Here is a 27,724-nt window from a genome sequence, read left to right as displayed (position 1 = left end):
TGTGGCCGGCGGGGCTTGGCCTGTGGCGGGCTCGTGGGGTGGCTTGCGCCATGCGGGTGGGCTTCTCCCGCCCGAGCTCGGTGACCCTGAGAGGCGGAGGTGCTGCCCTTCAGGGAGCGGAGGAAGGAGCGGCAGACCCGAGCACCCTGTTTTGGCGTGGCTGCGGGCGCCCGCCTGTTCTCTGGAGGGGTTATTTCGGGATATTTTTAACCTGGTATTCGTTGTGTGGTTTGGCCGATGTCAGGTGACGTAGACATTAAAGATACTGAAAACATTTTGGTTTTTTCAGCAGGTCGTTGCTAACTAGGCGCTGCCTGTAGGGCTTCTGTAACAAGTCCACTTCGAAAGCGTTGTTCGGGGTTTCCCTTGTTAGCTGTCTTTAAAAGTAACTCAGAGAAGAGTTGTGAGACGCTAGGATATTTGATATACCTTTTCTTTTCAAATGGTTATGCAGAGGCACGCGTAAGGCTTGAGACAAGGTTTTATTGATGCATCTATCGCTAGCTTGTAATTACACTTAAATAAATTTACTGTTGTGTCCACTGAAAGCAATAGATTTACTAAGTTTCTCTAAGAGGAGCATCGTGTTAATAATCATTTGGCTTGCTTCTTCAATTTCTCTAGCATTCCTGATCACTCTTTTTACCCTGAAACCCTGTTTACAATTAAGTACAACTGTTATATAAATGTATCCTCACAGTTTGCCATTTTAATTCCTAATGCTGAGCATACATTATTTCTGATAACAATCTGTTTTTTTAAGACTAAATCTAAATCCAGAATTTGGTGTAGAGCAAGAGCAAGGTACTGCAGTTTATTAAACAAAACTTAATAGCCTTTCGTCAAGGTGATCTTAGACTTGTTGCTCACCCCCTGCCCTCCTGCAATCGGCTGCTGTTTTGCATAGTTAAAAATATCAGCAACTGCCAAGTTGTATTTTTCTTTGTGATGGCTTGTTGAGGGAATGGCTGACATTTCAGCGCAGCATCTCTTGCTTTCCTTGCACTGGCCTGTAAGATGGATGGGGAAATACTGTGCATTGCAATATATGTCAGAAGGAAATTGTGTAGTTAAACCTATCAGTCTTTTAGGAGTTATTTTTGCTGTTCTTCCATACTTGAAATCTAGCAAAAAGTTTTACAGGAAGTTTGACAGCTTTTATATTTGAGTAACTCTGAAACTCACTTGCAGAAGCAAAAGGATTTGTAGATATTACCTATTAGCAATAACCATGTGTGTATATATTTTATTTTCACCTCATTGGATCAGTTTAATAGCAAGAAAAACTCCTGCCTAATGGGGTGGATATTTGAGTGGCAAAATGCCCGTATCTGTGATGCTGAGAGAAGGAGATAATGCTATTACTGTGCATCAGCTTTTTTTTTTCTTTTGGGGATAAATGTATTCAAATAACTGATAGCTTATTTCATATCTGATAGCAATGTGGCATTTTTTTGTAGTAGGAAAGCAGAAACCAAAGTAATCAAAAATTTTAAATTGCAAACGATTTGACATGCAACAGCTCTCCTGTCCTCCTCCCCCTAAATGTTTCTGAAAATAGTAATTCTTGGAGACGTAGGTGATTTCTCCCTCAGAGCCCAAGGGATGACAGACACCAAATCCTGACTGCAAAGAGCACTGCGATTCAGTAATATATGCAACCATTGAACTAAATTGTAAATTTTACTTGAATTGTGTACCTGTGTGCATGTAAGTGCCTTTTTGAACTGGGGCCTGTGGTCCTAAAGTGGAATCATTTAATGCTCAAAAGCAGGTAAACAGAAAGAAAATTAAGCACTTTATGCATCTTACCATTGATATTTTGACCGTTACATGTTTTTGAAGCCTGGATCACTGGAGCATCTGACTGGTGTTGCCTAAATTGTCAGCATGTAAGTAGTTGAACAGAGTGGAGTTGAGATGATTCTGTCTGACAAATGCCAGTAACTGAATGATCATCTTTGCATTCTCACAGCCCTTTAACCTATATCTGGGACAGAAAAAAAATACTAAAGGAGCTTGGCAGGGCAGTGACCAGTTGAGCCAATCACCTTGGATGATAAACTACTTGCAGTCAGACTTGTTTGGTTGGTTTGGTGGGGGAAGGTCACCTTAGCAATGAAGTTGAGTTGGCAGGGGTCACTCCACACCTGATGGAAGCTCACGGGACTGGACAGATGGATTTTTACTGGCCTTGGCCATTTAGTTTATTCTGCTGGTGGATAAGTGATTGTATTAGGATCTTTAAGATAGGAGATAAAATAAGCTTTATTGAATATGGAGCGAGTACACCTTGGGAATATGCCTTGGAACCTCAGAATTCAAGGACAGTGTCCAGATTAATTTAAAGCACTGCAAACGCTGCCTTGGACATGTATTACAGCATGCTCTTCTGATAACGCTTCCAGGGCAGGTTAACAAGGTGGACACAAACAGAATTTATCCTTGTCTGTTTTGCTAGAACCAGTTGTAAATTAATCTGATCGCCCAACCTGAACTAAAACTGTAGAGTTTGGGAAGAGTTGGGAAGTTACAGGGACAGAGGGGTTCATACAGCTAGGACTTGCTGTGGAAGAGTGGGAGGTGAAACATGGTTTATCTGAGGTGATTTTACAGGGACAAGTGGTAGAGCAAGACGAGATTAATGATACTATTTACACTTTCATATTTAGACTTCCACCGATGCTGGTATCTGGGCAAGTTTAGAAGTTTCTGGGTTTTGTGCTTTACTTTTAAAATGATCAGGAGAAAGCAGACCAACTGCGATATACTGTTAACAGCAAAGGGCAGGAGGCAAAGTGATGGTCTTGGTCAGTGAGCATCAGATAGCTTTTTAGAAGTGTTAAATCACTGTATGTGATTGTATTTGGGCGTACCTCTGATACTCATTGCAAGGAAGAGAACTACTGTCTGGCATGCACCTACCTTGCACTACTTAAATTGCATTAACCACCCCTCAGAGCATGTCAGGATTAAGATTTTTGAAGGAATCTTTCACTGTGGTTTTTCTTGTGTAACTGAGCTGCTGCAGGCATGAAGTCCTGCAACCTCACTCACACTAGAACTGTTAGTGCTAGGAATAAATTGGCAAGAATTCCCATTCCTTTGCCTTGCAGTGTGTCAGGAGTATAGAAGATGAGCCAGACGTTCTAGAAGATTATTTCAGAGTACACACTGAGGATTATTAGGGCACAGGAGAGTATATAGGCTTGCTTGTTGGATTAACAGGTGTGGGGAACTGGTATTTCACCTTGCATAGAGCAATTTTAGACTCAGTGTCAGTTGTTTGACCTTGCTTAATTCAGTTCTCCAACAGTTGTTGCAACATAACAGGGAATGAGGAACTAGAGAAGCCAGTCAGGAATCTTCTTGAATTCAGGAACTAAGACCAGACAAATCTTCCCTTTTTTGATACTACATTCAAAGGCTGAATAAAAGACAGCTAAGGCATTTAAGTGTTAAATAGTGATGGAATTAATGTCTCTCTCAAGTAGCACACGCTGCCAGAGTTTATGCTGGCGAACTGAAAATCCCCACTGTACAGTTGCTGAATCAGTTGTTTCTGTCTTTATCTACACTAAGCACACACAATGTGTAGTGAAGTTCAAAACTGAAGACAGTGATTTTGTCGGGATCCAGCCTTTGTATATAAATCTGCAGTAGTAAATGTGCTTTTGTTAAAGGAACTCAAAGCACTTTCTGTGGAACACATACCTGTGTTGTGTTGAATGTGATTCATACTGTTTGTGTGGATCTGAAATTTGGGGGTTGAGCTGGTCTGCCATTGCAGCAGAAAGCACTCTGTGTGCATGCAGATCTAGAATGTAAGTTTGAGAAGAGATGCCTAACAATTGTGGCTTCTGTATCACCTCGTGAACCCAGGGGAATTGGTAGTGTGTGAAGTGCTACTGGAGAAATAAATTCCAGTCTTTTAAGGCATACAGTTTTATCGTTTAGCTGAAGAAAGTCTACTTAGGATACTATAATTTTTTCTGATGCTACTTAGAAAGTGACCTTAGGCCTGTGATAGCACACATCTTTAATATAGCATAGTGAGTTGTGCCATATTAAAAGCTCTCAGAGCAGAATGAATCTATTTGGTTCAATTGCCAGCTATGAGTTTCTTACAAGCAATTCCCATAATAAATTTAGAGCAGCGTGTGATCGTAACTAGATTTGAAAGGTTTAAATGTTCTTACCTCCTAATAAAGTGTGCAGTTTCCACACACGCACGCACATAGGCCTCAGATCAGTGAGACTGTGTACTTTTATCACATCTTTCTACAATTTGTCTGCTTAGTAGGTTATCAGTAATTATGAAGCCACCTCTTGTCCCAAGGAAAGGAAGTTAGGTTAATAGGTTTTATAAATTGCATCTTTTTCTTCCGTATAGCATTCAGGCTAGGAATGGAAGGGAAGGTTGCATTTGGTCCTCTTCTTTTGGGTTGCTTCAGTAATTCCGATTAATTTCATTGCTGCATAGAGATTTTAGTAAAATTGATCACCATCCTACAGATTTCACTGTGTGCTGTTCTTGGGGAGAAAATGAGGCTAACAGTAATGGAATTATCTGCCTGCAAATTCAGAGGATGCTGTTGCAACATCAAAGTCTGTGAGTTGGCAGCATAACCATAAAGCTTATAACTTATGCAAGATATAACTGCTTTTGGCTTTAAGCATGTATCAGTATTATACAGCAATTGGTGGGTCAGTCATCTTAGCAAAGAAAGCTTCCTGTTTCTTAAAGGTAAAAATTATCTGTTTTTAAAAAATGAAGTGTGTCACTTCTACCATGTGGCTTTGAAGATCTAATTAATTTGATGTGTGGAAATACAGTAACCCAAACTCTTACTGAATAGCCAAAAAGCAGACAAAAAAAAGTAAGAATGGTTTCAGTAAATGCTTCAATCCAACCAACTCTGGATATGTTTAAGAGAAGGCAGCAGGTGTGAATGGTGTATTTTCCCACTTGTTTTACTAGATCAAAAATGCTACATAGTAATGTCCGATAACCTGTGAATTTCTGTTTATTTTAAAGATAATCTCTTTCTCCTAGAGCAAAATCATAATTTTTTAAGAATACTTTTGTTTTCTTTCCTGCAGGGGTTCTGCAGTTGCCAAAATAATAGGCAGTAATGTAAAAAAATTGCAAAAGTTTGCTTCCACAGTGAAGATGTGGGTCTTTGAGGAGACTATTAATGGGAGAAAACTGACAGATATCATAAATAATGAACATGAAAATGTAAAATATCTCCCTGGATACAAGCTGCCAGATAATGTGGTAAGGCTCAGAAGCTGAATTCTAGTTATAGAGCAGAGGGAATATTGCTCATGCTATGAATGGAAGGAAAAATTTGTTTTGTTAACAAAATAGGGTTTACAATATTTCAGACTGTATGCTATTTTACTGATGAGATCAGAGATTTGAACAAGTAAAATGACACAATTCCAATGCACTGTACTCTCTTTTTTTGATTGTTGGGGTTTTTTTTTTGCGATCTCCCTATTGTCTTTATGTTACTACAGCTTCTGTATAGGGAAGCAAATGTGAAAACAAGGGCAAGATTAACAGCTCTGACCTCTGACCATACCCACTAAAAAAAAAGTTGGCCTCAACTTTGGAAGGGAGCTGGCTAGTCAGTGAGAATTGAATATGTGCAGTCAGATCACCATGTTATATGTAGCACTGCCAGAGCAGAACAGTGGGGCTCCGCATCTGTTCTGTGTTGCTGTAACTTGATAGGGGGGGGGGGGGGCAGATGGTGACTCTTGCCCAAAAAACATTATAGGAAGAGGCTGCAGCAGCTGACAATTCAGTAGAAATTTTGGGCAGGAAAACCATGAATTGCTGTGCATTGCAGTTTTCTTTTTAACAATAATGTTAAAATCCTATTTCCCTAGCATTGAGCAAGTTTTTGCTGTCCACTACCTGCTCATTCAAGTTTGTTCTGTTTATCAATAGGTCAAGCTTATTGCTGCATTTTAAACCTGAGTGTAATTTTAAGATGGTCATCAAGTGTTAGGAAAAGTGGAGTTTGGCAAGTGGCTTCAAAGTAGGTCACTGTCTTACAGGGTAAACAAAATCTGTGAGTACAGAGAAAGAAAATATAATTTAGCAGATGTAAGAGGTATGGAGAAGAAATTTGAGTGTGTAAGAAACTAAGTAAAGAAACTACTTTTCTACATGCAGTAATTTATCAAAAACTGAGATTATTTTGTCAAAGAGAAGGCAGCTTTTTATTTTATATTTTCTTTCTTAAAGTACTTGTTTGAATGTTACGGAACATTGTGAATTTTGGTTACATTAACCACACTGGTGGTTGTGAAGAGGCCCCTTTCAAAACATGAAATAGCTTGTTTGAAAGCTTAAATTCTTTTGCTTTTCTGGGAAGTTTATGTTAATTTTTGTTTTCAGTGATGAAGCACAGTAGTTTGTAGCATTCAGTATAAGGCCAAAATTTTGGTTTTACTTATCAAATAACGCTTGTGTGTAGTGTTAATTTTACGAAGTTATGTGGCCTTTCTCTCCCATAACTACACAGGTTGCTGTCCCAAACCTTAATGAAGCTGTACGGGATGCTGACTTGCTGGTTTTTGTCATTCCTCATCAGTTCATTCATAAAGTCTGCGATGAAATCACAGGACGAGTACCCAAGAAGGCACTTGGTATAACTCTCATAAAGGTATAATAAATATTATGCATTAATAATTGAGAATATGTCATGGAATCTTCTAAAACAAGATGGTTTATATTTTGATATAAGAAGTGTCTTTGCATTATTCACTTGTTTGTTCCATTAAACCTTTCTAGACCTAAGATTGGAATTTGTCTTGGTCATTAGTGGATTGTTATGTGGTGTTTTTTTAGGCTAGTGCTTGCAAGAAGATGAGAATGAGGCTGTTCACAAGACTTTCAAAAAAGGGAGTGAATATGATTTGCACCACCAAGCTTTCCAGTCTTTTAGTTGTTGTTTCTAAATGCATCATTAGATGAAGAACAGAGCACAAGCATAATGCTTTGATTGTTAACGCACATCCCACACGCTGAGTTGATCATTTTAAGAATCGCTGAGAGAATTTCATGTGACTGATAGCGCTCTTGTTCATGTCAAGTATCATGTTGCAACAAGTGAATCTGTTCAGCATGGCCCAAAAAGATCGTTTGAGCATAGAAAATAGGAGGGGGCAGAGGTGTCGGAAGTGTTTCACTGGAGTGTTTCTCGTTTTGGTGGCAGGAGAATTTTTAAATGCGGATGAGCTTCTTTTTTAAATTTTTTTTTTGCTGTGTGTTTAGCTGCAAAGAATAAGGTATTCCCACAAGGTCTGGAAGATTCTGGTTTGCTGCTGCTTTGTACTTAGTTGAGAGTGGGCCATTTTCTCAGCACACATGCCCTTGTTTACTGTCATTTCTGTAAAATGATACATTTATGGATCTGTGCTTTAAAAGAACAAAAACCCCCTTACTTACTGCAAGCTTGTCTCTTTAGTTTGGCTATCTAAACCCATCAAACCTGTGTTGTTTTGTCAGTGCTGACCTGATATATTTGAGATGTATGGAAAACTAATGCTTTCCAAGTGCACTTGCTGCATTTTATAGAACAACTTTTCATATTATAGAAGAATGAAATAAGGCAGTGTTAAAAGAGCTGAATGCATAACACTGAAACCACACAACTGTCCTAGATGCCCTTAAATTTGTTGCTTTAAAGTTGTCCATTTATGCTTCTTTCTTATGTAAGCTCAGGATAAACTTTATTTTGCTGTAATTTGCTAAATGTGAGTTATGTTCTCATGTCCTTAGAGATAGAAATAACTAATGAAATTGGTGGAGTAAATGAGATTTTATGTCAGCATATCTGAAGTCAGAGTCTGGGCCTGTATTCATTTGGGATTACTGCTCTGGGTATTGATTGCCAGTGCTTTAATGGAGTGTGGATTAATGGCTATGTTTAAAAAAAAAAAAAAGAAAGGAGGTGGAGGGGATACTTATCTTTAAAGAAAAAAAAAAAAAATCCAAGCCCCAAACAAACAAAAAAAACCCCAACAGAACAAAAAGCCTGTACTTAGTGTAGTGTGAGTAAAATAGTGGCGCCTGCCATGCAGAGCAGAGTTGATTAGTAGGCATCCTCCCACTGTCACGTAGCGACACTGCAACAGTAGGCTGTCTTTTGAAAGAAATCGTGTGAGGCCCCTTAATTTTTTTGCAGAATGCAAAGTACATGTTAGCTTTCATGAAAAGGCCTAACTGTGCATCATTAAAAGTATCATTTAAGAAGGGCAGAGATTTAACACAACAATGAAACTAAGTAGTAGAGGCGGGAATGCATTCTTCTACTTTTGCAGCTTTATGCATTTTGTTTTCATCAAAGTCATATTTTTAGTTGTCTCATTATGTTCAACACTAATGCTATTAAAGTGGCTTGTGTTAACTTTGGCAGTTAAAGTGCAGTTCTGCTCTGAAAAATATCATTAGTGGGACACCTTGTTTCTGTGCTTTCTGTCAATAAATTGCTTGGCAAGATAGCAGTGTCTCATCTTTTAGGTTTTTTTCTTTTTTTTTGACAGTAATCTTAAAGCAGAGCCTAATGTCTGATAATAAAACTGAATCTTTGGAAAATAAAGACATTTGTCTGCTGGTTAATCTGCATTCCCACTGAAACATTTGCAGCTGTGTTGCTTTTCTGATCACTGGTGTGTATGAAAACCTAACAAATCTTTGTGTGGATGCGAGGGCAGGAACCGTACACAGCTTACAATGAGGTACAGCAGTGAGCACAGGAAGCAGCGTAGGTGGAGGTCATTCAAAATACTCTTCAGGCAACATCATCAGTCTTATTTTCATCTACCTAGATATGGGCTCCAGGGATTGTTCTGGCAGGCATGTTAGGACTCAAGCGATAAGACCACAGACTTAAACTTGCATTGTCTGGGGATCACAGCTGCCTAGTGGAAATTCCCATGCTGGAGCCTTGGATTTTGGGGCAGGGAGGGGTGCTTGTTTTTTCTCCTGTCATCTACCATTCAATATCAGATTTAACTCTACAAGAAACAGGTGCAGGTCTCCTTGACTTTGGGCAGAAGTTGCGTGTTTCATAGCAGAGCTGAATTTGGCACCCAAGCCTCTCTGATCTCCTTTCACTTGGATGAATAATGGTTGTGTACATATTCACATTTTTGGAGTTGTTCCCAATGCGTGCATGCTTTTCTTTATTATTTGTCTGCTTAGGAGGGAGGGACCTTACAGTTATTTTGTGGGGACATTTTTGACGCTGAGGGAAAAATACAACATGTGTTTGTGTACTTGCTTTTAGATTCTTTCTGTATGGCTCATTAAAGATAAGAAGGGAGAGCTGTGCATTGATACATGTTGAAAAAATGTAGAAATGCAGGCACTAGTTTAATTGGCTGGTTTGATACAGGCGGTTCTGCGTGTCTCTTGATTGTATCATGTTATTTAAGGAATAGCACCTCTGATCTGTGGAAATGCAAATTACGGCCTCCCTGAAATGTCACTATTGGCAACATACAAGTGTGTGTATGTGGAAGTAGTAGAGGCTGACACTGCTTTTTTAACTTTAAGTCATAATTCAAAATTACCGACCCCCAAAAGTACCAAATTCCCAACATTAAAAAATAGTACTGTATAAAATGTGGTATACTGTGGGAAGGAAAGACCATTTCAGTAGCTTGTCTGCTATGCCCTTGTTCTAAAAACTCAGAAAGAATCTGCATTTAGCAGGCTAGGAGAAAAAGGTTTTGTGAAAAGAAAAGGGTCTCATTTGGAGTTCTTAGTTCAGACAATTCAGGATACCAGACTCTCTTCTCCATTGCAGCATTAATCTCTGGGGTGATCTTTTCTAAGGTCCTATTTCTGCCCTTACTTTCATGCTTTGTTAAGAATACGTTATAAATACAGATTGAAAATAACTTTAGAAGTCAAATTATTCTCAGTTGTTTAGCTTTCTACATACCTGTGAACAGCTGTTCCATTTGTGATGGTATTCAAAATTACTAAACTGGGTTTCTGCTAGTCAACTGTTGTTGGTATTATACACAAGGGAATCTGTCTCTGAAATTTCAGTTCAGATACCTCTTCGCAAAACAAGTTATTGGGATTCCATTTTGTGAGTTTTGGTGCATTTTCAAATCCAAGTACTGGCCTGATTCACAACTGATGGATTGGTGATGCTTCACTGATTTTAATAAGGATACACTGATAATAAGTGACTGAGATTCTGAACTAGCAAAGCTGAATATCCAACACTTCATAGAATCTTTGAGCATGGAATAAACACTGTTACCATCATCTAGAGTTTAGTCCTAATACTTAGGGTGCTACCTCCTATGAAAAGAAGACAAGAGCAGAAGTTTCACTGGTAGCAAGTCTGTCATCTTTAGTGTCTATCTGAGTAGGCTTTGTTGCACTTCGCACCCGTGGACAAGACTAATTGTGATGTGCTACTGTGTCTAATGAATGACTTTTTAGTAATTCCATTTAATGTTGGCTGCAGGGAATAGATGAAGGCCCGGAGGGACTCAAACTGATCTCTGACATTATTCGAGAGAAGATGGGAATAGACATCAGTGTGCTGATGGGAGCTAACATTGCCAATGAGGTGGCAGCAGAGAAATTCTGTGAAACCACAATAGGTACTGTTCCAAGTAATGAGAATGTTCAAAATATGTTCCTGTCCTCACAGTTGCATACCAAGTAGCTCAAATGTTATCATTTTCAACATTGGCTGGCTGTTATCAGAAATTGTTGAGTTCTTTTTTATGTTAATGTTGAATTTCCTAGAATATTTACACTTCCAAAAGTACTAGGACAATACCAGGAATAGAGGGACAGGGAGGAGTGCAATTTTACCTAGTCTCACTAAGGTTGTGACCTTAGCAGGTGAAATACTAAGCATGCTTTTTATCACCCTCCACATGACAAACTGCTTTATTTTGTTGCTGTGCTTAAGGTTTTCCTTGGGTCTGCGTGGCTTTATATGGATAAATGATTATATATTCTGTGCTCCAGCTTAAGTGTTATGGTCACAGATCATACCTTTATGCATGTTTGGGTTGGTTTTATTTTAAAGGTATCAATATCTTATTTTAATTTCTCAAAATAATTAGTTCCCCCAAAAGCTAGACATGGTTTTAGTTCTGTGTTGATGTCTGCACACCTTTGCAGCACCAAGATGTGTGTAGTCTCAGATTTCACAGTGTTTAGATAGGCATATGTGTGTGGGTATATGCATACAGGTAGTCATACATAATAGCACAGAGTTCCTGTTACTTTTGCAGTGTTAATTTTTACAGTTTTATGCCTATTTAGCTTTGTAACCTATCATTAACAGCATTTGCACTGACCTCTTAGACACATTTGTCAGTGGCAGCACGCTCAATTAATAAAACATCCTTGATGTGCCTTTATCAGTGGGTATTTTTCTGAAATGCAGACCTTAAAATAATTGGTAGAATTCCACCTGCTATATTATTATTATTATTATTTATTATTATTATTTGTTGTTATTACTATTTATTATTATTATTAATTTTATTATTTATTATTATTATTTATTTTTTGTTATTGACTGTTCTTTTTAAAAAGAATGATCAAAAAAAGAGAGAGTATAGAGAATTAATGGAATTGTTATTTGGAATCTGTTGCTGAGCAGACAGTGAATTATGCAGAAGTCATAAAGAAGTCCTTCTTCATTAAGAAGAGTAACTCAGTGCAGAGCTCCTAAGTGCAATATAGGCATGTCCTTAGTCACTTAAAACAGGAGTGTTTTTAGGATGAAGATAGAACAACCTTTCTCTGCTTTTAAGCTTGCACAGGAAAGGCTAAATAACACCGAAGTAAATTATTCAATTTTAACCTTCTGTCTCTCAACAGGCAGCAAAATCTTGGAGAATGGCCTTCTCTTCAAAGAACTCCTGCAGACTCCAAACTTCCGAATAACTGTAGTCGATGATGCAGATACAGTTGAGCTTTGTGGTGCTCTGAAGGTAAGATTAACAGGCTGCAGTTGGTATGCAAATGGAATGATGATCCTTGCAGACAAAAAGAGGGTATTTTCATTTAAAGAATTAAATTTATTATGCTTTATATAATATGTAAAACTGATGCATAACATTTCTGAAAGAACCACATTGGAAATTAGGGAGCAGCATGTTCTGAGAGTTGGCTTTTGTTCTTGACCTAGAAAGATACTGAGGTGAAATTTGTGTATTTTCTTTGTAGCCTTACTTTGTTCCTCCCTCCTGCTTCATTATTCATCATGTGTCCTGCAGACTGAACTCTAGTGACATTTTAAAAAAGCTGTATGTATTCTGTCTGCTCTGGTCATTTGTTTTTGATTGCAGTATATTTTGTTAACCGAGTCCAGACTTCCAAAGAAATGCATGGTATGAGTTCTAAACAAAAAGTGAATTAAGGGTAGATTAACTTGCTTAAAAACACTATAGATTTCTTGCCTGATGAAAAGGTATGAACTGCTATAAAGCAGCATAGTTCAGTCATGCTAGTATAGGTGATGTTTTTAAACATACAACTCTTCCTTAATCTCAAAGAAAATTTGATTTAAATCATATTTTTAAAAGTAATTTTTCATTTAAAACCCTTCCTAGCTTAATCCTAGATCTTGTGCTGATAGCATGCAAACAACTTCCTGAGCTGTTTTTAATTTGAACATTGCAAAATTTTATTAATGCATTGGGAACATGTATGCCTCTGAAAGAAAAATAAAGAAGCTAAAATTAAACAGATGGATATGGTTTTATTGCCTGTGCAGAGCAAAATGCAAAGCTCAGATGTGAATTGTGAAATGTAAACTTGAGGGTTTTTTCTTAGAACTTGTACATTCTTCTTATTAGGAAGATTGATTGCCAAAGGTAACAACAAGCACTTTGCCTTTTTATGATTAATCTGATAATATTTGTAATAAAAAATGTGAAAAATAAGCATCTTTTCATGTGATTGTTTTTAGGAAAAAAGCTAAAGTGTAGCTTCTGTCAGCTGGCAGTTATTAAACTTGCAAAGTTACTTCATTAAGAAATAGTAAAAATTAGCATTATTTAACCTGCTGGAAGGAGGAAATCCCTATTTCAGAAGATGACAGTGTTGTGTGAAGAGAAAGGTATAACAAGAAAGGTTCTACTCTCTTCCTATAGCAGTGCCAATTCAAAATATTAGCAGCATCACTGCAAACTACAGCTTAGAGGACAGAAGTAAGCAGGCACACATGCCAGTCCAGACTGCCTTTTAGATGTGGAAACAGTAAAAGCAACTCTTGTATTGGTATTTAAAGGATGAGAAATAGTATGCTATGAGAAATAGTATATTCTCCCAGCTTCTGCATTTTTCTATAAATACCAGCTTGGGAAAAGGAGACTTTTCTGATATTTGATATTTCTGGCATAATAGACTAGATCTTCTCCCCCTCTTTATTTCTGTAAGCCTTTCTAAGCGGGGAAGATTTTCAATATGGATGGTTGCCTAAAGGTTCAGAAAAAATACAGAATGGTAACAGAGTGCTCTGAACACAGCTTTCCCTTACAATAATGATAATTTTAGGTTTGAAATTTGTTTTTTGAAGCGTATTTAAATTCAGACTGTAATAATAGGTATTGCAGCTGCATGATCATGAAAGAACATGTGCTTGATTGCTATTTATATACATATATATACATATTGAATATCCACTTCATTTATTTTTTGTGTGTGTGTGTGACAATGGGCTGATGGAGATGTACTGAAATATAGAAATCAGCACAGTAAAACTGCAGTCTTGTGTCAGCTTGGAGACTGGCTGAATAGGCAGTGGCAGTCACTTTACAAATTCTGATGATACCAAGGAAGAACAGCTGTCTACAGTAACTTGTTGGCTGTAGGAACAAAAAGTACTTGGTATGTTCTTCTCTACCAGGAGAGAAGAGTTTTCTTTTGAGGACCAAAGCACATTTCACACTTACTTGTTGACCTTTTCTAAGGGTTGAGGTCAGAACTTAAGACATTTCAAATTTGGATAGTTCAGTTTCAAGGTGTTCAGTTGGCTTTCCAGGCAGCCTGACCAAGGCCACCTACACATTCCAGCTGCCATTTGCCAGGCAATGACGGGGCCTTCCTAGGAAGTGCCTCAAGATTAGGACACCACTGTAGGAGTAGGATGTGCAGCTAAGCATACATATGGATGTGTGCTGGGACACTGATGGATGTGATACCATGGACTATCACAGACCTAAGTTTATCACCACTGAGGTGTCCTTAGAGTCCTTAGCGCCTGCGCCAATGTGTGGTTTTACAATGAAACAGCACAGATGTCAGGCAAGACTCAGCTGGTGCATGAACCTAGCAGCATACTTGAGAGGCAATATAAACATTGGTAGCTGCATTCTTGGGTGTAAACTGTACTGGAATCGCTTACCTAGCGCAGTGGTGATGGGGGTGAGCGTGAGGGAAGAAGTGAGAATCTAATCTGGCGAAATGGCCATGTTCCAGCTGCTTGATGTGTATGTTCACGGATCTGGAGAGTTAAAAACCCTCAAGTAGCAGCAGCCAAGGACCAAGACAGTTGTGACAGTTACTGTAGAAAAAAGAAGGAGCAGCAGCTGTAGTTGCCTTTCAAGTTGCTTCAGGCCCATCTCTAAATCTTACAGCTCCAGCTAAGCCTTAAGCAAAGAAGTAAGAAGTATAACGAATATTTATTGTTTACCAGGTTATGTAACCCAGCATTATCATTAACAAAGGTGGTCTTGCAAAGTGTGTTTATGGCAGTTACTGTTGGATAATCAGTCTAGGTACTGTGGAAGTTGATTGTTGTAATTACTCTTCCCTGAGATTAAGTGGAAATGAAACCTATTATTTACATTCAAGCTGCCAGGAGCAAGCAAGCAGTTTATGCTTAACCTCTCTGACAGTCCTGCTGATATTGTCTTTGATTTGTCGAGTCTTCATTTGACCTCTCTCAGCCATGATGTGAAGTGATGAGCTTCTGCAAGATCATGTGTAAGCAGGAGGGAAGGCAGGCTATGCTGAGCTCTGACACTACCTCAAGGAAGCCTGGACATCCCAGGTGCATTAACATATCTGCATAGTTCTCTAATGATCTGTTGTAGTTATGGAGAGGTAATTGTTGCCTCAGAAATGGCCTCTGAAGCCATCCTCATGAGCACTCCACACTAACTTATTGTAAACAGAGTAGGACTGGAAACTGGATATTTCTGAGCACTGACTGTGTAAGAACTTGGTCATCTATTGACCTTGCATTTGTGACCTCTGGCATGTTTGCAGCAGGTCATGTGCAAGTAAAAGACACTTTGTTCTGACAGATACTGTGAGCACTGCCTGGCATCAACATTGCTTTTCTGGAGCATACCTTCACTATCCCAGTGATAAAATAACTGAATCCAGTCCTTGCTCATGTTCTAGAATAGGTAGAACTAGGACTAATGTCAGCTTCCGGGTACCAGAGCAACTAAAGATTCATCTGTTAGTGCAAAGTATTTCAGTAGCTTAAAACCATATGCAATATAAAAACACCCTGTGCATCTTGATTACAGGATGCATGCTCTAATGTAAAAAGCTGTTAATGCTGAGATTGGGGAAATATGTCTTCTCAAGCATGAAGTGATTTTTGAGAGCTCTGAATCCCTCAGGCCAAGAGAAACATTGTGTAGCAGTATTTTGGGGTTGTTGTGACAGTAATTTTGAACCCTTGTAACAACAGGTTTGTCTGTAGGCTAAAGTCAGCCTTGCTTATTGGGCTCTCAGACCCCTGTGTTGTGTGTGCAAATACAGTCAGTCTTGGAGCTCTTGGAAATGTGGGCTCTCTTCTCTTGCACAGACTTGAAACAAACTTGGCTTAGTGCCTGCACCCAGAGTTTTCTGTTTTGGTCTTGTTTTTAACTGAAAGAAGACTTAGTCTCAAGTTTTGTGAGATTCTTTTTGTTGGTTTTTAAAAGGAGTGGCTCATCTTTCAGTAAAGTATAACTTTCAGTGTGGTATAATTCAGTTCTCTGCAGTATATTAGACATGAGAGAGTTATCATAGATTCTTCAAGAATTTAAATGAAACCAGATGGATGATAGACCTTGTAAATTCATAGTTGTGGCCTGTGGGTTATGTAGACCAGGATATAACAGTCTCCTAGGTGTGGGTGTGTCTTCTAGAGCATAATTGGTTATCTTGTTTCCAAACTATGTGTAAGAACATACAATGGGGACGTACAAATGAGGAGCTTAGTGTTTCAGAATTAAACTCACAACTTCCCTTCTTCCCTACCCCATTTCCTCAGATGGAAGTAATCTTGGTATGACTTGCTTCAAACAATATTTCCGTTTTTCCAAAGACAAACATTGCAAAAGGTAGTAGACAGCAAAATACCATAGGCCGAATCATATTGTAAATTATGATCAGGTAGGCTGATTCAGAGTGGAAAGTAAAAGCAGGCAAAGTTGGAGGGAAGGCAAAGCTTTAGTACAGGAGTGTTCAAGAAGTACATGGAAAAAGCCCAGAGGTTGTTCAAAAATATTTTTGTTTTTAGCTGAACCCTAAGCACTTGCAGACTTCACATATGTGTAAATTCCATTTAAATGGGTTATCCCATCTGAAAATTTCTTAAATACATGTTTGACTTCCTCTTGCTTTGCCACCAAGCAAACATATATTGGAGGTTGCTCTGGGAGAGGTGTCTGATAAAAACATACCTTGACTGAATCACCACAGCCAAGATGATCTAAAGTACCAGCTTTAAAAGTCTGATCATCTTTTGCTGCCTCAGGTCTGATGTTGAGATATCTGTCTGCAATTTTTAAGTCACCTTTAGACCTCAGCTAGCTGCTCAAAGAGCAATGACTCATCCTCTGACCTCGTTTGATTCAGAGTCACCTAGCCATGACTGGCCACAGCACTGCAGCTGCCTGCAGTTTTTGGTTTTTACAATCCAAAAAAACAAACCAAAACTGGCTATTAATCAGCTTGTTGCTTTCATTAGCAACTTCTGACTATTGCTGTTTCTTCGGCAACAGTTAACATTTGTTTGGGTTTTTCTCCCTGCATTGGATGCTACATTAGGTGATACCATGTTGATTCTCCTGTGGTTTCTGTTGTGGTCACTGCTGCTGTTGCATTCAGAAAGGTGTTACTACATTTATTGCTTCTGTGATTGCTTTATCAGTACCTCAGAATGCCATCATCTGTGAACCGGTTTGGTTTTTGGTAGGGTTTGGGATTTTTTTTTGGTAGGGACAGACTAACCATGGCTAGTCTGACTCCCTGGGCTGGAAAAAGGCTTTTACTTCACTCAAATGTCTCAACTAATCTCTATGTTTGTAAACCAAAGAAGGGACTGTATAGCTGATCGTTGAAGAAGAAACAGCACATTCTTTGTAGAAGGTCTAAGGGAAAAAGAAATTTTTTTTTTTTTTTCTTAGGAAAAGTATTCCTGTGTCATGAACCTTCTGGGAATCCTTCATTTATTATTACTGTTATGGAAACTGCATACTTAAAAGGGCTGCACACTATTAGCTTAGCTGAATTTGGTCCTTTAGTGTACCAGCATGGAAGTCAATAAATGTTTCTTGGATTCTGCATTACTTTAATCATAAATAAAATATGGATAAAAGGGCTGTGGGATGTCAGTGTAACTTTGCCCCTGCCTCAGGGCAGGAACAGCTCAATCTAGATAAAACCTTGTTTGGGTGTAGTGTAACCTGTTTGGTCTTAAAGACAGTCAATAATAATAGCTCCACAGCTTCTGGGGCAACTTGTTCCAGAGGTTTAATTATGCTTTTATCCTTGGAAATACTTAGTAATGTAAGACTTGCCATCTTTTTTTTTTTTAAAGGTTATCCCATAGACCTCAAAATCCCAAACCAAAAAAATCCTAAACAACAGCCTAGTCTTACAACAGTAAAGTGTCTGCAGTTCTTAAGGACATCTGCACTCTGTCTTGGTGTCTTCTAGGATTCTGTAACCAATAACTGACTTGTTTCCCATTTGTTTTTTCTCTTCTCATTAGAATATAGTAGCAGTAGGAGCTGGATTCTGTGATGGTCTTTGCTGTGGTGACAATACCAAAGCTGCTGTTATTCGCCTTGGCCTAATGGAAATGATTGCCTTTGCTAGAATTTTTTGCAAAGGACAGGTGTCTACTGCCACTTTCCTGGAGAGCTGTGGAGTTGCTGATCTCATCACAACGTGTTACGGTGGCCGGAATCGACGTGTAGCAGAAGCATTTGTTAAAACTGGAAAGGTACCTTATTCACTGGGAATCCACTGTTGCAAATACTAGCAATCCTGGATTGTTGGAGTAATAGTACAGTTATCTGAGACTTGTTAGCTGTAATCAGTGAGTACCCTTTTCTATCCTCTCATTTTTGAGTGTGTTACAAGGCTAGAATGAGTTTAAAGGTGTTAAGAAGGAAGGGTGATTAAAAAAAAAAAAAAAGCTGGAGAGGTTAGATATTGAAAGATGCAGATTTAAGGACAATATTTACAAAAAAGAGTATGAGAGAGTATATGGTCACTTTCAAGAAGGGAAAAACCTTCAGTAATGTTTTTTTTTCTTCCATAGAATCATAAAATGGCTTGGGTGGTAAGGGACCTTAAAGGTCATTTAGTTCCAGTTCCACTGCCACTTCTCTTGATGCAGCCCAGGATACAGTTGGCTTTCTGGGCTGTGAGCACACATTCCTGGCTCATAGCCAGTTTTTCATCCACCGGTACCCCCAAGTCCTCCTCCCCAGGGCTACTCTCAATCCACTCATTGCCCAGCCTGTATTTGTGCTTGGGATCGCCCCAACCCATGTGCAGGACCTTGCACTTGGCCTTGTTGAACTCCATGAGGTTTGCACAGTCCCACCTCTCAGGTCTGTCCAGGTCCCTCTGCATGGCACATCCCTTCCCTCCAGTGTGTTGACTGCACCACACAGTTTGGTGTTGTCAGTAAACTTGCTGAGGGTTCCCTCAATCCCACTGTCCATGGCCCCAACAAAGATGTTAAACAGCGCTGGTCCCAACACCGACCCCTGAGGAACGACACTCGTCACTGCTCTCCACTTGGACAGTGAGCTGTTTCTATCCAGATGATGTTGTCGGGCTTATAAAAACATTAACGTAGCTCTCTTTTTCTTTCTTTTTTTCCTCTCTGTTTTTCAGTCTATTGAAGAATTGGAGCAAGAAATGTTGAATGGTCAGAAACTGCAAGGACCACAGACTTCTGCAGAAGTGTACCGCATCCTCAAGCAGAAAGGAATGCTGGAGAAGTAAGTAAGAACAGATAAAGCAAGTTCCGCATACCCCTTTTTTATCTCCATAATTCTTTCTGCATATTTGGTGTTGATACCTTTATGAAGGCAATAACCAAAAAGAAAATCACTGTAATAAGAGTAGCTTCATCCCCAGTTAAAATCACAGAGAGAAGTGAATAGAACCTCAAAATACTATTGCTGTAGACAGAGCTAATAGTGTGACACTAAATTTGTGAATGCCCTTCTGTTTGTAGGATATATTATTGCCTTCTGCTATCACAGAAAAGCACAGTGAGTATGTTTTAACATGTGAAAAGAATAAAATATATTAAAATAGAAGCTGAGCTTTCTAAAGAGACTTGTGAAGAGGCTCTACAACTCATTTCATAGGAGTAAATATATTAGATATTTCCAAGGAGAGGGACCTTGTTATTGAGGATTTGTATAGGTGATCACCTGAATAGAGCGACTGCTTCTATCCACATGGGTTCCAGTTTAGATACCACAGTTCTCTTTCCTAATGTCACTTCCAGTTTGGTCTAGGATAAAACCTGTAATCTGCTTGTGTAGGTCGGGGGTTTTTTTGTGGTAAGAAATTAAACAGGTTCTCCTTGCTTGTTCATTTGTATTCAAATCATGTATGATTCCTAAAGCCACACACACAGTTGTCTCCTTATGAGATTAAGGGATGCATTTGTCTGTTCCTGTCTGTAGAAGAGGCAAAATCAGAAAATACATGACTGCCAGTCAGAAGGCCAAGCCTTGTTACTTTTTTTTTTCCAAAGCAGTTTTTGAAGTCCAGTTTTAATGGGTCAGCTACATTAAATTTCTTATTCTTTCATGGAATCATAGGATGGTTTGGGTTGGAAAGGATCTTAAACACCATCTAGTTCCAGCCCCTGCCATGGGCAGGGATATCTTCCACTAGACCAGGTTGCTCAAAGCCCTGTCCAGCCTGGCCTTGAACACTGCCAGGGAGGGGGCAGCCACAGCTTCTCTGGGAAACCTGTTCCAGGGTCTCACCATCTTTGAAGAGCTTCCTCCTTGTATCTAATCTAAATCTACCCTTTTTCAGTTTAAAACCATTACCCCTTGTCCTATTCCCTACACTCCCTCCCTGATCAAGAGTCCCTCCCCACCTTTTCTGTAGGCCCCTTTAAGTACTGGAAGGCCGCTATAAGGTCCCCCTGGAGCCTTCTCCAGGCTGAGCAACCCCAGTTCTCTCAGCCTGTTTTCGTAAGGGAGGTGCTCCAGCCCCCAATCATCTTTGTGGCCTCCTCTGGACCTGCTTGAGCAGGTCCTTCTCTTTCTTGTGTTGGGGCCCCAGAGCTAGACACAGGACTCCAGGTGGGGTCTCATGAGAGTCGAGATGGGGAGAATCCCCTCCCTCAACCTGTTGGCCACACTGCTCTTGATGCAGCCCAGGACACGGTTGGCTTTCTGGGCTGTGAGTGCACACTGGCTCATAGCCAGTTTTTCATCCACTGGTACCCCCAAGTCCTTCTCTGCAGGGCTGCTCTCAATCCACTCATTGCCCAGCCTGTATTTGTGCTTGGGATCGCCCCAACCCATGTGCAGGACCTTGCACTTGGCCATGTTGAACTCCATGAGGTTTGCACAGGTCCCTCTGGATGGCACATCCCTTCCCTCCAGTGTGTTGACTGCACCACACAGTTTGGTGTTGTCAGTAAACTTGCTGAGGGTGCACTCACTCCCACTGTCCATGTCACCGACAACGTCGTACAGGACAGTTTCAAAAATTTTGCACAGGTCCAGGTAGATTGTATCAGTTGCTCTTCCCTTATCCACCAACACTGTAACCCCATTGTAGAAGGCCACCAAATTTATCAGGTACAATCTGTCCTCAGTGAAGCTGTGTTGGCCACCACTAGTCACCTCCTTATTTCCCATGTGCCCTAGCATAGTTTCCAGGAGGATGTGCTCCATGATCTTACCAGGCGCAGAGGTGAGACTGACTGGCCTGTAGTTCCCTGGGTCTTCTTCGTTTCCCTTTTTAAAAACTGGGGTTATATTTTGCCTTTTCCAGTCAGTGGGAACTTCGCTGGTCTGCCACTGCTTCTCAAATAGGATGGATAGTGGCTTGGCCACTTCATCCACCAGTGCGCTCAGGACCTGCAGATGCATCTCATCCGGTCCCACGGACTTGTGCGCCTTCAGGTTCCTTAAATGGTCTCAAACCTGATCTTCCCCTACAGTGGGTGGTTTTTTCTCCCAGTCCCCACCTTTGTCCTCTGCATCTTGGGTGGGGTGACTGGCGCATTTGCTAGTGAAGACCGAGTACCTCAGTCTTCTCCACATCCCAGGTAACTAGGTCCCCTGTTTCCTTCTGGAGAGGGCCCACATTTTCCCTAGTCTTCCTTTTATCACTGATGTACCTAACATTAACCTTTTAATATTATTTTTGGATGTAAGACACCTAAGTCTATTTTTGCAGTGTACAGTAATTAACTGCAGAAAAAAAATCTAATTAAAATGTTGGCTTCAGTCTTTGCTGTTTATGATTCCATAAATGAGACAAGATGCCGTGTTTGGCGTTTTGGTTGATTGGTTGGTTTTTTCCCTGTTCTGTCTTAGAACAAATTCAACACATTATAGAAGACTTTGAGTTGTGTTTTTAATAAAGGATATGAAAACGTGGAGTTGATAATATCTGTTTGGTATACCAAAATATACGTGTCAGTTCTTCATAAAAGCTCTCATTCAACAAGATTTCTGAAAGTGACTTTCAATGTATTTTTTCAAAACTTTCTTGCTACTGCTGTAAAACACAAAACACAGTAAAATAACCATGGTTTCAAAGTGAAGAGGTAAGACTCTAGTAAGAGTAAAATTTTTCATGCTCTCATCCTACTAAAAAAGTCCCAAGGCTACATAGAAATGTGCAAGTCACAGTTCAGTGAAAGAGTCTTGGTAGCAGGGTCGATGCCTACTGATGTTTACAGTGCAGTTCGTTTTTTTTCCTTTCAACCGTTGTAGAACTAGCCCTCTTAATATGCTCAGGGTTAAGATGCACTTGAGTTTGCTGGCCGTGAGCCTGCAGCCAGCCTGGATTCTGCTTTCCCCACGTGAAGTGTGGCAGATCTATGCACAGCAGAGTAATGTTCTCTGTGATAAACAGCAAGACTTATGTATCAGGATGTGGTTTGTAGTGGTGGTACTTCTTCACTGAGAAGTAACTGCCAGTACTGTATCTAAAGTTGTGTGAAACTTGCTTTTGCTTCAGAAGGTTCACATGTTTTGTGGCTGCCTCTAGTAAAATTTCACATAGGCATAACAAATTTTATTTTAGTGCCTACATTTAAGTTTTTACGGCAAAAGCAAATTCAGACATGTCCTCAGCCCAATATATTATACAAAGTGAGTGATAAGTGAGGCTTTTTAATAAATGCAGAAGCCTTTGTGTAAATTTTTTCTGCATATTTCCTAGTAAGGGTTTTGCAACCTAAACAGTGTAGCATTGGAATTGAAAGTGCAGCTCTGTGGTTATATGCTAATGTTGGTTCCACCGATGAAATAAAAAGAAAAATCAACTCAGTTGGATTGACCTGAAACAGTTTTTGATATTGCTGCTATTTTTGTCTTGTTCTCCACAAAATTAAAACAAAAGAAATGGACATGCATTTCATAGTAGGACATTAAAATGTTCCAGAGAAAAATGAAATTCTACAGTTTGAATTGGTACTTGTAATAAAAGCCATAGAAATGATGGACTGAATTCACAAGCATATTCATTCTACCACTTTTTTTTCCCCAGTAACGTGAAGTATTGCAGTCAGCCAAGTACAAACCCTGCATCTGTCCCTGAGAATGCAGCAGTCACTGTGCTGTAACGGTGCTCCTGAATGGCTCATGGCTTCTCTTGTGACCTGTGGTTCACTTCCATAAGGAGCCTAGTTCAGAGCTTTGTGGTGCTACCAGAGTTATGTCATTATAACACATGATAGCAGAGTGTATGGGCAAGGATATATGGTGCTCAGTACTGCTTGGGGGTTCTGCTCAGTGCTGCATTTGTGCGTTACAGATAATAAAGCTTCAGAGTTACTGGTAGGACTGCTTTTCTGAGGAGAAAGTCCTAGTCCAGATGTATTCAGAATCACTTGGAAATCAACTATTTCACCATCTCCAATGCTCCTTATTTTAGTCAAAATATTGTAGTGTGTTTGGTCAAAATTAATCAATATAAAAGGCTGCACTGAAATGGCATATTTATTTTGGTGAATAGATAACTAATCCCTAAAATTCACCAACCTTTGTATGAAAATGGGACTTGTCTGGCTGTCACTGTCCAGGATGGACAGAAAGCAAATATAAATTTCCGTTAAGTGTCATGGCTGTAACAAGTCTTCAGATTATCAAAGAAGCCTGAATAATTCGGGGCTTGTTGGAAACATGGCCAATTTATTTAAAAAAAAAAAAAAAAAAAAAAAGAGATAGAATTTTATGTTTCAAAATCTGTGTTTAATTTTAGACTCATTAAAAACTTGACCTTCAGTTTCTTCTTGGGTCTCTTTGTGTCATATTCTGCAATTGTTTTATCGAATTATTGCTCACAGATAATGCATAACTGATGTGCCAGTCAGCCTTTTTAACCAGAGATGAATACTGCTATAAGACTATCAGGGAAAGATGTGAGTGTTTTTAATGTTTTATTTTTTTAGATCACTTAATGGTTGTGCCATACATAATGAATGTTGCAGTCTCCATTATAGCTAGCTAGGCTTCTGAGAGGGATTCATTTTGGAGATGCATGTAAGTTCTGTATTCATCCAGAGCTTTTCAGACCAGCGTTAGCACTTGACACACACTAAGAGAAATCGATTTTTTCAGTCTTTTATCTCCTTCTCCTTGCCATTTTTTTGTTGTTGTTTAAAAATATGTTACAGAATAAACTTAAACTGTGTTTACTTTCTCCACTGTGTTTCCTCAGGTTTCCACTATTCACTGCTGTGTATCAAATCTGCTATGAGGGGAAGCCTGTCAGAGAGATGATATCCTGCCTTCAAAGTCATCCAGAGCACATATAAAATCGATCAGGCCATCATACTAATGCAGCTTTCTGCCTTTGAAATTTATATCTGGGTTCAAGTGGATGTATCATTAAGCTTCCTTCAAAGCTGCTCACTAGACAACAGTAACAGCGTGAATGTCTCTGAAGGGGTATTGGTTTTTGTTACACAGCCTAGTTTGACATAGCATGCAGTGTTGGCTTGGTGATTGTCATTTTACTGGCTAAAATACAACTGGTTTAAGATACGCAATGCAAAAGTTGCACTACATATCCTGTGTATATATACACAAGTGTACTTTGTGTGTGTTTCTACACCATAAAATGCAATGTTTTATTGTCTTTTACTAAGGCCTAGTCCAAAATCAACTGGACACTGGTGGGAAGAATCCTACTGGTTTTGATGGCAACTGAATCAAGCCTGTAACCTTGAAATATTAAGAGTCTTTTTATTAGAACTTGGTTTTATTCTGTATACACAATGAAATTTTAACGTTTTGCGTGCTTATGATTATGTTAATTTAAGCACTATTAATGCAAAACAAGTGGTAGCAGTTATTTGGGGGCTACAGGAATATTTTAATGAATTCTGGTGAAGCATATTTAGGTTTTTTAAAGTCTTTAAACTGTCAGACTATTTTGAAACCAATTTCTAAGTGAATTTGAAGTTTTTAATTCCACTGTTTTAAAGGGAATATGCTAGAGGGGGATCATTACCTCCTCTTCTGTTTTTTGATCCTTGCATTTTCGTATTTCTCCCTTGCTGTTCCCAGGTATTAAGCTCTTCTAGAATCCCCTTCCCCAAAACAAGTGGGAGATGTTGACCTGGGGATTCTGAACCCTAGAATCTAGGGTTCATTTTAGCGTTGTACCTGTGGTTGTTCTTAATGGTGTTATTTGGGAGGTGGAAAAGGATACTCTTGGGGTATCCACCACTCAGAATTGTCAAGCTGTGTTTCTAGCTTAACCATTGGCTGTAAAGTGTTGCACTCCACACAACACTCCAAGGAAGGTTCGGGGAATTCCCTGGTAGATCATGCCTGTGTTGTCAAAATGGTTACATGCCAGTAAACTGACAGCATTCGTTTCAGTGCCTGTCAGTGACTGGCACATCAACTGGACTGTAGTCCTGAACCAGTCTCCCCAGAAAAATGGTGAATTCTGAAGTTCCTCTTTTCACTGGACAAAACTTTAATGGGTGCTGGATCAAGTCTTTTATGACCATTCTCCCAGTAAGCTGCTCAAAGTCATCTGTCTCTTTTATTCCCCAGGTATCTCAACTAGTTTTTTTTCAGGCACTTTGCTTTATGAGGGAGATTAATTTTATTTGTTATTGGAAAATTTGTGATTTTATGGAATTTGGGGTTGGCTTGGCTGGCTTTTTTTTTTTTTAAGAAGGTTGATGCAAGAGAAGATAGATAAATGAAATTCGTCGTGCTTTTCTTGTATACTAAACTAAATTTTTTTTGTGAAATAGATGATAGGTACATAAAGAGTGGACTCATTCTTGGATCAAAGGTTAGCATCAAGATTTACAGAGCTCAACTCCACTCAGAATATCCACTCCCAACCTCTGAGCAGTATCAGAACTGTTGTTCACTGTTCTCTGTGATGTTTATAGACCAGAAATTACAAGCATGAGCCCATCCTGAAGCTTTAAGTTGCCATTCAAAACTTGCTAAAACAAAGTGGGGGTGGCCTGGGAATAACTGTCGTATTTACTTAAGTAGCCTGGGTTACCCTAAAATAGGCGAGCATTGGGGCAGCTCTGTATAGACAGGAAGGTGCTTCAGCTTAGGGGTACCATTTCTTGTGCTCCTATAATGTTTTGCATTAATTTTTGGAAGTTCTCCTGAATTTCATCAAATATTTGTTGATGAGAAAAGTTATTTTGCCTTATTTCTGATTTAGTGCTAAATATAACAGATGGTTAGAAGTTAAGTAACAGCAGATGTTTGTGGCAATTGAGGAAATCACTGGTAGAGCTGACTTGGAGTAAGCACTCTGCTTAGACAGTTTAAAGGATGTGTTAAGGTTGGAAGCACTGTTACACTATCGCACACATGGAGCATACACTCCTCATTACTGCATCACTTCCAGTGTGTCTGCTTATGCTTTGTGTTGGTTTCTTTAATACCAAGCTGATTGGCTTTGCCTTTATATGTGTATATATACATATATATATAAAAACTTTTTTTTACATGCAGTATGTAGAACAGTAGCATTTTGTAAGATACATAAAGGGCTATATGAGCTATATGTGGTAAATTAATATATATTTTAAAATTATTTCTTTATTATTCCAATACTACTTCTACCGCTGAAACCCCAACATCTTAATTATTCTTGTTTTCTACAGAAGCCTGTTCTAAGGCAATTCCAGAGAAAAGGTTTTTATAGAATTCTTTCCTTCGGTCTGTAATGATGTTCTTTTCAGACAAAAAATGAGGTTTCAGTAATTAAAATAATTTATTTAAATTTCTATAGATCATCCACCATTTGTGTTTGCTTTTCAGTGCTTGAGGACATTCAGCTTGGCACTAGATATTTTTCCTCCACTAATATTTACTGCTCATTAAAAGACTGTGATATGATACTGGAACTGAATGACTAGAACCCTGTTCTACAAACAGTTTTGCCTAGTACTGGGGTAGTCTTACTGAAAACATTAACTCCTGGATAAGGGGTCGTAAATTTGTAACTAATTCTTGATTTATGAACGTTAATCACTAAGGAAGGCATTATCTTCTAATGATACATACTCAGCCTGCCCTAGACATGTGTACTGATTTTGTTTAAAGATTGTGAATGTGTACCCATTTGAAGACTTGGTACAAATAAACATTTTTGTCTTGGGAATCATTTTGGTTTCTGTTGGTCTCATTTTACATGGCTTGCGATTAATATTCACTTGATGGAATGTAGGTTATTAAGGATATGGTAACTAATGACAGCAGATATGAGGTTGCCATGCAAGAGCTTAAATTTTAAAAAGAGCTATTTGATATCCAGAAGTCAGCATTTTCATTTCTGTCCATTAGTGAAACAATTACGGTGTCTGACCTCTGAAACAGGTTCCTTGTCTTCAGTTCCTTGAGTTGCTGTGTGAGCCACTGGAGGGCACTGGTGGGTAAGTGACAAATTCCCCCTGCTGCACAGTTATGTTTCTTCCCATTTATTTCTGAATTTCCTTCGGTTCCTGTACGACTGCAGCTTTCTTACACCGTGTTCCTTGTGTTTGGAGGTGGTTATAGTTCATCACCAGGTGCATGTGTTGTAGATCCACTGGAAGTGAGAGAAAGAGCTTGCTGTAAAACACCCAACATTTATTGCTCCTGCCCAAGGGTCTGTCTTGCCTGTTGTCTAAAATGCTCCCAGACCAGGGCAACAGCCGCTACCTCAGCTCTTAGACACTGTTCTGTGAGATCTTTCAGCATCGCTTGGATTCCTGTA

The 27,724-nt window shown here is 39.2% G+C and overlaps 1 protein-coding gene across 2 annotated transcripts; it reads left to right on the top strand.

Moving 5' to 3' along the window:
• Positions 1–1,848: 1,848 nt before the first annotated feature.
• Positions 1,849–27,130, top strand: GPD1L (glycerol-3-phosphate dehydrogenase 1 like). 2 transcript variants are annotated; one of them, XM_026842754.1, is made up of 8 exons: positions 1,849–1,892; positions 5,104–5,281; positions 6,543–6,683; positions 10,512–10,650; positions 11,891–12,003; positions 18,015–18,248; positions 19,154–19,260; positions 24,194–27,130. In XM_026842754.1, coding segments are annotated over exons 1-8 (1,011 nt in total). In that variant the 5' UTR covers positions 1,849–1,890; the 3' UTR covers positions 24,291–27,130. The 2 variants fall into 2 exon arrangements, with proteins under 2 accessions (XP_026698555.1, XP_026698554.1); XM_026842753.1 differs by lacking the exon at positions 1,849–1,892 and adding an exon at positions 4,519–4,612.
• Positions 27,131–27,724: the final 594 nt, after the last annotated feature.

This window comes from Athene cunicularia (genome assembly GCF_003259725.1).
Source record: "Athene cunicularia isolate RWA chromosome 2 unlocalized genomic scaffold, athCun1 chr2_part1, whole genome shotgun sequence".
Classification (NCBI taxonomy): domain Eukaryota; kingdom Metazoa; phylum Chordata; class Aves; order Strigiformes; family Strigidae; genus Athene; species Athene cunicularia.
The sequence above is the reverse complement of the archived record's forward strand: the minus strand, read 5'-3'. Positions and strand labels throughout refer to the sequence as shown.

Excerpts from the sequence above, each read along its gene's own strand:
- GPD1L (XM_026842753.1), top strand. The coding sequence starts at position 4,590 with ATGCTGTTGCAACATCAAAGTCT. Across the intron at positions 5,282-6,542 it reads ACAAGCTGCCAGATAATGTG|GTTGCTGTCCCAAACCTTAA; the intron begins GTAAGGCTCAGA and ends ATAACTACACAG. Across the intron at positions 6,684-10,511 it reads TTGGTATAACTCTCATAAAG|GGAATAGATGAAGGCCCGGA; the intron begins GTATAATAAATA and ends TGTTGGCTGCAG.